This window comes from Equus caballus, chromosome 23, assembly GCF_041296265.1.
Source record: "Equus caballus isolate H_3958 breed thoroughbred chromosome 23, TB-T2T, whole genome shotgun sequence".
In the NCBI taxonomy this organism is placed as follows: domain Eukaryota; kingdom Metazoa; phylum Chordata; class Mammalia; order Perissodactyla; family Equidae; genus Equus; species Equus caballus.
The window spans coordinates 41,409,877-41,423,567 of record NC_091706.1 but is presented as its reverse complement, the minus strand read 5'-3'; the positions used below and the strand labels follow the sequence as shown (position 1 = coordinate 41,423,567).

Here is a 13,691-nt window from a genome sequence, read left to right as displayed (position 1 = left end):
CATTATTCAGTCTTTTACAGCCATCCACTTCCTAGATCCCTCCATTTTCTCCCAGTCAATCCCCTGTTGACATCAACTACCTTCCTTATTCAACCCAGCCCAATGGGTAGAAAGAAACTATTCTCTTTCTAGCATCTTCAGTTCTTTCACACCCTTTTCGATATACCAAACCCACCTGGAAAGCCCCTTCCTAAAACAATTCTGTATCTACCTTCTCTGCTCTTATAACCAGGAATTCAGGGTTCACGGATGAAATCTCCCTTTTCCTGCGGAAAGCCAACCCTTCCTTGTGGGGTTGGCCTTCCCTTTCCTCCCTTTAGGGTTCCTCCATCAATTATTCTCTTTAGATCTTCAGGCTCTGACTTTGAACTAGACCCTTGCCCACAGCAGTAAATTTTTTTCTCCCATCTAAAAGCAAAAGTGAGGACTTCTCATTCTGGACAAGGTGGAGTAGGCTTCATTCTCCCTGCTCCTCCTGGCTAAGTCTAATTAAGAACCATGGACATAATACAACAAGCAATCATAAGAGGACTATGAAATGTTGAGCAAGGCAAGTCGACTAGCTGGGGACTTCGGGACTTTAGGAATTACACGGGGTGAGTTCTCTGGGTTGTTTTTCTTTCTCCCATATGTCCTGGACTTGAAACTGGAGAAGCCTGCAAACTGAAACCACCAACAGACACAGAAAAAAAAAAATTAAAGTCTCAAGAAAAGCCTGCTCTCTGTAGTCAAAGGACCCAGAAAGGAGCAGCATAGCCGCAGAAAAACCTTTTTGACAATACTCTACCCCAAGCGAACATAATGAATGGTCCCTACCTGTACAGTAGAGACCAAGTGGGGAGTCTGGATTTCTGCTGCTTGCTTGGTGGCAACAAGTGAGCCAGCGTAACGCTTCCCTCCTCTCCCTTCCCAGCATTGCATTGGTAGAGTCCAAGTGGGGAGCCTGGACTTTGACCCCTATCTCCTGATTTAGTGGCAGCTAGAGGTCCTGGGTGACATTTCTCTCCCTACCAGCATGCTGTCAGTGGACACTGAGTGGGATTTCCCAACAGTGGGAGGCAGCACCCCTCACCTTCCCAACTGAAGAATGGGAGGAGAATCTTAGAGAGCAGGGAGCTAGAGAAAGGAATTCTTTACACCTGCACAGGAATGCGCTGACCGACTCACACGTGAAACTGACCTACACTAACTCACCAAAAAGTTTGAGAACTGAACTAAAGTGTGGAAACCACCCAGGTTTGCAGAGTGGCCTCTGGGTAGCACACAAAAAAGCAGAAGAGAGGAGCACCATAAGAGTTCTGAAAACTAAACTGTCATTGGAACCACAAAACTACTACAAAAGTAGGCCAGGATCTGAGCACTAAATCAAAACAGGGTGACTGCCTGCTAAAAGGGAAGATTTAAACAGAATCCAAAGTCTACTACTAACATAATACCCCAAATAACCAGGTTACAACAAAATCACTTGTCATACCAAGAACCAGGAAAATCAGAACTTGAATAAGAAAAGACAATCAAGAGACACCAATAACAAGATGAGTTAGATGTTGGGATTATCTGACAAAGATTTTAAAGTTGCCATCAGAAAAATGCTTCAATGAATACTTATGAACTCTTGAAACAATGAAAAAATAGAAAATTTCAACAAAGAAATAAAAGATACAAAAAAGAATGAAATGGGAATTATAGAGCTGAAAAATTCAATAACCAAAATAAAAAACCCACTTGATGGGCTCAATAACAGTTTGGTAATGACAGACGGTGGAGTCAGTGAACTTGAGGGTGGATCACTAGAATTTATCCAATCTGAACAGACAGAAAACGGACTGAAATCAGGGACCCATGTAACAACAACAACAAAAGATCCAACATTTCTGTCATCGAGGTCTCAGAAGAAAGGAAAGATTGTGGGGTTAAAAAAAAAAATTCCAAGAAATAATAGCCAAAAATTTCCCAAATTTGGTGAAAGGCCAAGAAATTGAACACACTGCAAACAAGATAAACCCAAAGAAGTCAAAGCCAAGACATATTATTATCAAACTTCTGAAAACTAAAGACAAAGAAGACAATCTTGAAAGGAGAGACTTCGGAAGGGGAAGGGAGGAGAAGAGAGAGAGAAAGAGACAGAGACAGAGACAGACGATGTGTGTCCAATAGGGTACACCAATTTGAGTAATAGATGTCTCATCTGAAACCACTTGAAACTCTCATCAAGGCCACTGTTGGCCTCATAACGAACATTACATGATCTTACGTGGACTCGGTAGCATTTTCTCTCTGTTGACCCCTCCTGCTTTCTGAAACGCTCTCTTCCCTTGCCGTCAGCGACATCACAGCACTCTGGCTTTCCCATTGCTCAGCCCCTATCAGCGCTCACTCCCAGGCTCCCCTTTTTCTACCCCTCTGTTTAGCTATTCCCCAGGTACTGATTGATCATGGCTCATTTCTCAGCCTTCTCGTGTGACATGCTCTCTCCCTAAGTGGCCTACCCTCTGTTTCCCTAGATTTTATTTATTTTTAAGTCAGGTTTATTGAGGTGATATTTACATCTAGTAAAGTCCACCTATTTCAGTGTTCAGTTGTATGAATTTTGACAAATAATAGTCCTGTTACTGCCACCACAATCAAGATAAAGAATATTTCCATCATGCCAAAAAAGTTCCTCCACACCCCTTTGTTGTCAATTCCCTCCCCCACCTCCAGTCCTTGGCAACCAATGATCTCTTTTCTGTCCTGATAATTTTGCCTTTGCCAGAAGGTAAATTTCATGTATTTTCAAACATCTACCCATAAAGACGATGCCTTCCTCATTTACATCTCTAGTGCTAACCTGTTTTTTGAGCTTCAGACTCATCTATCCAATGTCTTTTGTTTGGGTGAGCTTTAGAATCCTCTTTTTCCTTCATGCATCAGCAAGGATGAGAGATTCAAAAGGTACCTAACCTTTCTGAGCCTTAGTTTCCCTCCACGAAAGAGGGGAATGATACTTACTTTGATTTCTTGAAGAAGTTAGATAGATGCCACTAAGGGGCCAACCCAGCTGGGTATACACAATAGATGCTCAATACATCATTAATATTAGCTGCTGTTGACGAAATTTCTTCAAGGGGACCTGCACTGTCTGACCACAGAGCATGGGGTTTCTGAGTTGTTAACCTACTTGCTGGGAGAGTTCAGGACTCCTCAGACGCCAGGAATCATTCTCCCCACCAGTCAGTACTATATGTCTCCACCACGTGCTGGGCAAGAGAATGCGTAACACGTCAATGACTGAGTATCTGAAATCTGAGAAAAAGTTTGTAGTACAAGTGAGTCTTCCAACTAGTTCATGTAATGACAATGCCTGAGGATCTCCAGTTAGCTTCAAGTTTATGGGGCCGATTAATATCTGAAATGAAGATTGTTTCATTTCAGATCCCTTTTACTTAAAGGCAAAAATAAAGCACAATGTTATCTTGTAGCATGTACTCCTCCAATATGGTAAGACCTCCAGGTCATTTACAGAAACTTTCTCATTTCAGCCTTGTTTCACATTGGATGGGTACAGGGAGAAGTGGCAAACCCATTTACTGCTACAAATTTTTGTATTCTGAATCTTGTTTTCATATACTATTACTCAGGAGCAATTTATAATATATTCTGAGAAGCCATGCGATATTTTAGTGGATGCTTCTTCTCAATTTCTCTCTAGATGAACTAAACAAAACTACTTTAATACAAGTAAACTGACAAGGCTCACATTGTCCTCATTTCAAACACACATAAAGGAACTAGTGTTTGAAATATGCTAGGCAGTTTTTACTAATCCTCTTACCTCCAGAGAAAGGGCTTGTAATTAAAATTACGTTAGAATTGTCACAGCTAGCAATTTTTTTTTAATGCTAGAAGGACTTCAGTGATTTCATGCTACATGTACACACTAAAAATGCAGTTAGCGTAATGCAAAGAAATTAAAATTACAATTGAGGTGTCACACAGTAAGTGAAAAAGCTTTAGGTCTGTCTGGTCACAGAGCTAATAATGACTTTATGCAGAATGCAGAGAAACAAAGGTGCCTTTCTCAAGAGCCAGAGTGTGTTTGTGGCTGGCACTATTTTGCTAAGGCCATATGCAGCTGTTCTTGGTTATAGGAACTTCAGTTAAGTAAGACCATAAAAAACAGCTGTATTTGAGATCACATAGAGGACTGGCACATTTTCTCCCTGTGGCAGCCATCAGAAATCTTGCTGACAGGCTAACTTGTACAAAACGAATGATCCTATTTAGATTAATTCCTCTTAATGCCTTACACAGGCCTACCTTCCTGGCATACTGTGGAGAGAGCAGGTCAGTCCCATTCAAAACCTGGAGATAGAAGATGCAAGCTTGATTACTTGATAAAATATATGACTGTACTGGTAGAAAATGTGGAGTGCTCAGTCCCTGTAAAAATAAGGCTGGTGAGCTCTTCCCCAGCTGAGTTCAGCCGTGAGGCACTCTGGAAAATGAGCACTCCGCCAGTGAGTGGTCAGAGAACTGAGTTTTAACTGTGGCTCTGTCATTACTGTTTCTGTTCTTCACTCTCTACCCAGTAACATGATACAGCCACGCATTTTGCCATGAAACTTTGAAATGCCCTCCAATCCTTGGTTCTGGGCTTTGGCCCGTGGGACGTTAATCAACACCTCGGACAGGACTGAAATGTGCTTACTCAGCTGGGCTCTCTTGCTCTCTGCCTCTGCACTGACACGAGAAGAACATACCTGGGGCTACTGGCCCACTGGGTTCAGGAGGCTGATGGGAGACACATGGAGCAGATATGCGAGCTGGTTCAAGCTGAGGTCAGCACGGCTGCCCAGCCAAGCCCAGCCTAGATGAGCCAATCCGCAGGCTCAAATGCAAAAGTGCTTCTCCCAGCGGCCCACTGAGCTTTTGCTGTTGTTTGCCATGCAGCATTGCTGTGGCCATAGTTGACTGGAGCATCACTAAGGACTGTGCGGCCTTGGGCAATCCCTTTCCTGGCCTGTCCTCCACTCTTCACGGATCCACACAGCCCCTTCTAATGGTAACCGGGCACCAAGACACCTGGGATGAAAAGAGCTCCAGACTCCAGGTGCTCAGATTTTTTCCAGGCCTCAAGAAGGAGCTGAGGAAAACACTTCAGCTGGCCCTGTGGACTAGCAGAGGAGTCTTAATCCCCAAGGACAGTGCCATAAATGTCTGGCGAGTGTCCTCAGTTATGAAAAATGTCAGTGACAGAAGAAGGGTCTGACAAACCTGGGCCCCAGTATGTCTTTGTGGCCAGCTCCCAAACCACACTTGTTTCTCCATAGGTTTAAACTTAGACAAAATAAGCAAATCAGAAGACAGAATTGGAGAAAATGGAAATCTTTATTTTTAAACACTAGTACATTTCCAGGCTGTTTTAAAAAGGAAAAATCATATTAGTTCAAAATTATGCATCAAAGCATATTTATTTAAACTCTAATTTTATAAACACATAATGAAAGAAACATATTTATAAATATCTACTTAGAATACGTATTATGAAAAAAAAGTGTTTAAAAATAACAGTCCCAGATCTCCCTCTTTAAATATATAAAATTCCCATACAATTCATAAGAATTCTTTCTCAAGAGCCAAAAATTTCACAAAGGCCAACAACTCAGTTCTCATCAGACAAAATCAAAAGTAATAGGGATATAAAAAAATGTAAAAGTTCTGTACAAGGGAAATACAGGTAGCACACGGGTAAGTCTCGTTACCATACATGCCATTTGTATTTTAAAAATGTCTTATAAAACTGCCATTTAAGACAAATAAGTGAGAGTCCTTCCCTGACTGTGAACAATGTATAAATTATCACCCTCCCACCCAGGTGTCGAGCCCCCACCTGCTGGGATGGGGAGGGCGTCTCCACGTGTTTCCCGACCGGGGTCTCAGCCGCCCGCGGGGACCCACCTCCTCTCTGGCAGTGGCTTTTTTAATGGGTGGTTCAGTATTATTTCCTTGCACTTAGAAAAATTCTTTGGGATCACAGCAGACAACTGCTCACAAGTGAAAGCAAGAACAGGAGATGACTTCAGATTGCTGTCTCCAATTCACAATACGTGTATTTTGTGTTTTGGTGACCAAACTCTGGGAAGCCAAATCTTCCACTGTCAGAGACACACCCTGTCACCTACCCCAGCGAAACACATGGCACAGCCCCCAGGCTGTCCCTTCATCTTTCCTCTTCAGGCCCAAGCTGCTCCGTTGCCTGCAGCAGCATAGGTAGACTATTGTCTCTTCTGACACTTCTTCTGGAAAGAGCTCTTCAAAAAAGTGCGGTACACGGGGTCATCCACATATTCGTTCTTAAACCTGGAGCTCAGCACTCTTTGTCTCTTTTTCTCCCCTTGGATTATGTCTGCTCCATAAAAGGTGTCTTCAAATCGCATATCAGAGGCTGTGGACTAAAAACAGCTAGGGTTACACTGCAGAAGGGCATGTATCTGACCGTGACAAGAACAAAGACCTGATTCAGCCAACTGAATGTGCGGGGAGGGTGCCGCGGCCAGGGTGGAAGGGCCCCACCCAGGGGGCTTTGAAGCCTCCCCACCTCCTCCAGTCGCCTGCCTCCATTTAGCCCCACTCTTTTCAGGATCTCCAACCCCCAAGGACATTCACCAATGCAAGCCTTCTCATTCAAATCTCCCTCACTCTCCATCTCCCCTCTAGGTCCTGCCCAACCAGGTATTTGACAAATTTGTCAAGAGTCATCTCCAATTCACCCCATTCCTATTTACCTCTGGGCCTCTGCCCTCACCACTTCCCTCAAACTGTCCTCGTTCAAGTCCTAGATCCTATGACACTTTCCTATCCTAAATTTATTTGGCTATTCTGTCACCTGACTATTGCTGGAAGATTTCTTCTCTGTCACTTGGTAAGCCCTTCCTCCTGCCTCTCCTCCTCTGGCTGCCCATTGCTGATATCTCAGGGGTTCCCCTTTCTTAACTATCTGTTCAACTCTGATGCTCCTGGGGTTTTGCACTTGGCCTTCTCCTCTCCACATATGCTCCCTGGGCCTTCAAGCCCACACTCATGGCTTCAATTCCTGCATCTCCTCCAAGGATGCTCACTTCTCTCGCTCCAATTCAGACCTCCTCCTGTGCTCAGGCCTGTGTGTCCAGCTGCCCAGCAGGCATCTCATAGTGTTTATCCTACAGGCACTTCGAATCAATCTGTCCCAAATTGAACTCAAAGTCTTCCTTCTCCATCGCTGACCCTCTTACACTCCAAAAATGGTAGCACCATCCCCACCCAGCCAGCTACACTGATCAGAAACCTAAAAGTCACTGTAACCTTCCCCTTGTCCCCACTCTGTTCAGGGCCCCTCCTCGAAGCCCTCCATCCTTTCTTCTTTATCCCTCCTGACCCCATGGTGCAGGCCCTCGTACTTCCTCTCCTAAACCACTGCAACAAATACTGTACCCTCACGCTATTGTCTACAGAACCACTAGAAGAAAGCTCTCTAAAAACTTTCTGATTATGTGATGCCCCTGCTTATAATTTTCCAATAGCCTTACTGCCTTCCAGATGCCATCCAAGATCCCGAGGCTGGCCCTACAAAACCTAGCATCATCCCCTACCATGCTCTGGTCAGACAGAATTATCTGCAGTTCCTGGCTCACACCTCTTTCGTCTGTGGATACACTGTTTCCTTCCCGTGGGAAACAGCCTACCTTCTCTGCCACAGGCAAACCTGGGGGCCCTTCTTTTGGGATTCTATAATACTCTCACGTGTCATCGCAGTAGAATGAGGGCAGGGCAGCTAAGTTTCTCCCCATCAGGGACTCCTTGAACCCCTTGAGGGTGAGGACATTAGGGACTGTATACAAAATTTTATATGTGTTCTCAATGCCAAGCAACATGCCCAGCACTGAGTCACTGTTCAGTGTTAGCGTGTGAAGAAAAGTGGGCCCTTTCTGACAGGCTCAGGGAAAGTCTACATTAAAGCACTATTTCTGCTTCCTAATTCCTTACTATTTCGCCTCCTAAAATGCATTCTCAACTGGTTTTCACTGAGGTGGATCACTTTAAATGACACCAACACACAGTGCATCTCACTATGTCACGGAGGCCACCTCCCCTGCTTGGGGATAAAGGCAGAGTCCAGCTTTTAGGGCTTGAAAACACATGGTCAATTGTGTTCACAGTAGTTACAAAGAAGCTTGAAAACTAAAAAGTGGAGCCAAGTGCACAGTTGGGCATGTTCGCTCCCTTCATGAGACGGCTTTCCAAGCTAACAGGCTCCCTTCATGGATTCCCCCAGATACTCCGTCGTTCCACTCGGGAAGAAAACTAAGAGATTGTGGGTTGGTTGGGCACCCTCTGCCATTAGGGGAAAACATTTTTGTTTCACTCATTCTTGGCAAAGTACTTCCTCTGAGTAATCTTTCCCTTTTATAAGTGCTAAAGTTATCAAAGGAGAAAATAAAACATCTATGAATGTGTCGCCACTGTGCGAGAACAGCAAAAGTCAGCCTCTCAAATACAATAATAAAACCGATTTACCAGTAGCTCTAGTTAATTATGCACTGTTGCTATGGTTATTCTGTGAGACAATAAAAGGTAATGGGGCCGTTTCTGAAGTTAGCGGGAAAGAACCCAGCACAATCACCGGGGTGGACTGCTGACTCTTTTGAAAAATTTCTTCCCAAGTCAGCGGGTGCCTGGGTGAGCAGAATTCATTAAAACACGCAGGCCTCCCAGCGAGGGCTGCTAACTCACCCCTCCTTGAAAAAACCAAAGAGATTTCTCTAATCATAAAATATCTTCCATCAATGAGTTTTCCAATTAGATTTGTTTCACCAACTGGAAAAGAAATAGCAGTCACAGACAGACTAGCCAAGGGCCAGAGGGTTATATACCAACCTGAAGGAAAGGCTGGTCTGCTACAGCAGGAGCACATAAGTCTTTGGTTCAATAAAAACAGAGGTGGCAAACTGGATTTAGTGACCGCGAGCTTTTGTTCCTGGAGATATTTTCTACTAGGCTCAACTGCTGGACATAACAAGTTACATTCAGAGCATATCCGCCGCGATTTATATATTTTTCACTGCCTTTTTTTAATTAAACAATCTTCTCTGAGAATTAAAAAAATAAAGGCGAATGTTGGAGTGACTGTTCAGAGAAATGGACATTAGAAAATTCAGGAGCTGTGTTCAAATAAAGGTACACAGGAAGGTATCCTGTTATTGGACCCAAAACTATTGTGGAACAAAGAGATTGTGATCAGAGCAGAAAGCAAAAAGCTTTCTTTTAATGAGATTAAGAAACAGTACTTGAAATCTGCAAGACCCAGCTGGTAAAATGCTTAATCGTACATGGATTAGATAAGCGAAGACCTGAGGGACCTGCAGAGGGCTACCTACTCCATCCTCGTCCTCTAAACCTCTAGGTGATTAAACAAAGGCAAGAAAGAAAAGGGAGAGGAGGGAAGAGGGAGAATCCATGGAAGGTAGCAGCACAGAACAAAAGGCAGCCGTCTCTAGCAGCTTGAAAGGGAAAGTTGTTCTCAAGAAGTTAAGACCTAGAACACTGACAAATTATCCAGGTTTTTTAGGTCTTTATTAAGGTTTAGCTGATGTCTATACAACAGGAACATCTGATTTTCTCTTTCCCTGCAGTTTATGATGGTAGTTAATCTATGGTCAGTGTGGGTCCCCTATGTGCACGTTTCCTCACTCTGTGGGTAGCAGTACTGTTACCATCACTCTTCTCTTGACTATTTCACTTTGAAGGACCTTCCTCTAAAGGATGCAGCAGAGAAGGAAGAGTCAGTTCACACCTAATGCAGGGACCCTGTCCTCAGGATCCCACATGAGAGCAAAGGAGCTAAACATACAACTGAACATTTAAGGAAAGCCGTTGTTTTTCAAATTAATCTATGGTAACTCTATCACTGCAGAAAAGCATACCATAGGCATGCACTGAGAACTAAGGGTGTCATTTATTCAGAAAAAAAGTGTCATTTTAGTCAGAGAAACCCCATTCATTCAAATTTCCCTGTTCAGGATTTATCATTTCACAGAGGCAGTAGATGCAATTCTAAATGAGTAAAACTGACTTCATTTCAGGGGCCACTAAATATTTTATGATACAATAATGAAAACTAAGTTATTGTGAATTATATTTTTTAACAACTTCAGTTTTGATTATTTGTCCATGTTTATTTGTCTTTTAATGGTATGTACAGGGCTTCAAACTAATAACATTTTCTTTTTTTAAAAAAAAATGGTTTAGTATTCCCACAACTAGTAGTTGGGCTTTGTTTTCCCTTGTGCTATAAAAGTGACAGCTTAGTTTAATTATGAACTGACACAAACATTAGTGAGCTTCTGAGAGAGAAGTTAATGAGTGTGTGACAAGGCTACCGGAAACGGGATGCTCACTATGCCGAGCCCCCTTTAATCTCCTACTCAATACTTGCTTTACTACTAAGAAGACTGTAAATGCCTTGATGGCATCTTTGTATGTTCCCAGTGACCTGCATAGAGCACATATTCAACAACTACTTTTGTATGCCAATAAATGTTAACACAAAACATCATTTGACCTCATTAGAAAGAAAAATAAGGAATCTGGACCAGATTCCCTGTTTTGGGCCAATTTTTTTTTTTAAAGATTTTATTTTTCCTTTTTCTCCCCAAAGTCCCCCAGTACATAGTTGTGTATTTTTAGTTGTGGGTCCTTCTAGTTGTGGCATGTGGGATGCTGCCTCAGCATGGCTCGATGAGTGATGCCATGTCTGCACCCAGGACTTGAGCCAGCGAAACCCTGGGCCACTGAAGCAGAGCGCATGAACTTAACCACTTGGCCACGGGGCCGGCCCCTGGCCAAATTTGAGGTTTGCATTCAATAGGTCTTGATAAGAAAAGACTTGCATTGGCTTTCTTCAAAATCAATCCCAAGGCCTACATACGTTTCCTGCCAGGCTTCGGAAGCAGAGGGAGAGAAAGAGGGATTCACACGGCAGATCCAAGCGGCATCTGCCAGCACTTACAAAACGAGCTTTCACTCTCTTGGGTAACTCTTCATCTAAAGTGTAGATGTCCTCTCTCTTCATTGCTATCTGGGATCCATCTTCAAATTCAACCTAATGAAAAATAAGATGTTATGACATATATTAAAGAACAAACAAGCATTCACCATTTTTTTCAGGGTTCCAATTAACTACATAAAAAGGAAAAAAAAGACTCATGCAGAACAAACGAAAGAACCAGCCAAAAACCAAGGAGGGAAGAAAAGCTCTTTCCCTTACCAAACTAAGAACAAAACATGTTTTCAAACCGGCCAAAATTCTTGAAAATGTCTTGGAACATGTGATATGAGAACTTTATCTCCCCAAAGCAAAAACAAAGAAAAGTAGCTGCTGCTCAGATGATTTCTCAGAACATGAGCTGTGGCCAGTTGAGCATTAAGATGGGCTGGGCCTGTCAGTACCATTTGTTTCAACCTAAGGGGGAGGGCTGTTTATTTTTAAGAAAGAAATAATGATATATTTATTCTTGTATAACAATCCTCCCAGATAAAATAATTTCTTAAGTTCTTACAGAGCTTCACTTTTAAAACACGCCTTTGTCAAATTCAACCCAACGGCCAGAAAAATTCCAGGTTCTCAACCTCATACCATGTAACCCACATCAGTGTGTGAAAATTATCACCTAAAATGAAAATGTTTAAAACATTTTTTTCAGGCTAATCAGATGGCAGCAAATAATTTCAAAACCAGTTTTTTCAACATTTTAGGAGATTTTGGCAGAGAAAAGGTAAGTGACACTGGCTAACAGACACCTAGAGCATCAGGGAAAATTCATCAAACGCCCTCTTCAAAGTGATTCAGAGTGATTGTTCTTGGTTTAGGTTTAATCCCACGTGAACTCTTCTAGGAGAAAACAACAAAAGGGATGCAGTCAGGGTAGAATACCTAATATGTTCTAACTCTGAACTACCTTGATATTTTTGAAGTCCCTCACTTGACTGTTTGTCTGAATTCTTTACTTATAAGAAATAAAAATGCTTGAACCTCTACTTAAAAGGTAAGTTAAACCATGCAGCTGTACTATGTTAATGAAAAAAATGAGCCGAAGTTTAAAAAAACATAAAACTAAAGATAAAATATATAGTAAAACTTCTTATCATCCATGCACTGCTCATCTGTGACTAAGCTGAAACAAGAGGGCAGAATGAGGTCTCCTTATTCCTTCCCAGAGGCTGAGATGGGAAGGCTTTTCTTCCTGGCCTTGTTTTAGCAGAATGGTTTCTTTAATATTTAATTAGGCCAAGGTGTCATCTCATTTATATAATTTGATACATAGCTAGAACTACCCTTGCCTACCTTTCTTCTGTTTTAGATCATTTGAAAATTCTAAGAGACAAAGGCAATTATAAAACTAAAAGGGAGTATGGCAGGGTGACCAGCTTGCCTGGTGTGCCTGGACTGAAGGGTCTGCCAGGACACGGGACCTTCAGTGCTAACATCAAGGACAGTCCCTCGCAAGCTGGGCTGGTGGTTCACCGGAGTTGGGGCAGGGCTGAGAGTAAATTCTGGCCCTTCCCTTCACCAGTTGGGTGCTCTTGAACAAATTATTAAATTCTCTGAGCCTTTTTGCCCTCATTTGTAAAATAGGAGTCAAAAGCAACTATCTCGCAGGGCTACTGCGAGGGTCAAAAATGCACACACTTAGGATATTGAGCACCGTGCAGCAGGGGTTCTAGTTCTATCTATTTTTATAAACGTCTTTGCTTATCCAATGGTGAGGTTGAATAATTAGACACAAAACACAAAATGATCTCAAAAGGCCACTGGTTTAATGAGGAATTTTAAACTACTTGTACTTGAAAGATAATTTGAATATTAGTCTTAACTTTTTCATTGAGTCTATAAATATGCTCATGATAGGCCATGATAATTCAACTGAAGTTAACACACTGATTACTAATTAGCCTGAATTTCAACACGTCCTCATTATGATACTTTTCATGCAGCTAACAGCTTCGCTATGTACAACGCTTCATTTTTGCATTTATTGTTTAATTAAATGTAATTATTTTCTTTTGAATGATGTAGTAATGTTTCTTTTTGAATCCAATATTATCAGCTTGTCTTGTGATTTTTGCCTAATTTCAGATATTCTCATTCAAAGAAGCTCCAGCACCTACCCTGTTACAAATGACCTAAATCTGCAACATAATACTGTCACCGATACAAAGGGGAAAATGGTCTTCATACACATACTCGCACACACATATATATAAACGTCCTCCCCTCCCTACTCCCCTTGGAGTTTTTCTAGAATTTAAAAAATGTTCTCCCTTAAGTTTTCCAAACTTCTTTGAACACTTTTAATTACATCGTGCTCCAGTTCCTGATGCAGTGTCTTATAATGTGCTCTTCCACTTAAGCACTTGTCCCTTATCAGTCTTGAACAATTTCTCTGCTGAAACTAGCAGTCTTATCATCCTCAAGCCGTTTTTAACTTAACAGGCCTGAACCTTCCTGCTTTTTCTCCTTTCACTTCAATCTTCCTGATTTTACTCTACTGCTTTGCTTGAGAATGTTGCTTTCTGCCATCATGTTACTGAAAGTACCACAATGTATTGGGGTTCTAACAAATTTGTTCCTTTTTAAAGTCTTTCTGAAGGAATATAAATGCACATGTGCCATC

At 42.1% G+C, this 13,691-nt stretch overlaps 1 protein-coding gene across 4 annotated transcripts in view; it reads right to left on the bottom strand.

Moving 5' to 3' along the window:
• Positions 1–5,351: 5,351 nt before the first annotated feature.
• The window catches only part of KDM4C (lysine demethylase 4C), a 390,883-nt gene continuing 382,543 nt past the window's right edge, over positions 5,352–13,691 (bottom strand). For all 4 annotated transcript variants that reach the window (XM_005605001.4, XM_070248477.1, XM_070248476.1 and 1 more), the window contains 2 exons: positions 11,027–11,119; positions 5,352–6,434 (listed from right to left, as the gene is read on the bottom strand). In XM_005605001.4, the coding sequence (XP_005605058.2) occupies positions 6,258–6,434; positions 11,027–11,119 (270 nt within the window). In that variant the 3' untranslated portion in view covers positions 5,352–6,257. The remainder of the gene's footprint in view (positions 6,435–11,026; positions 11,120–13,691) is intronic.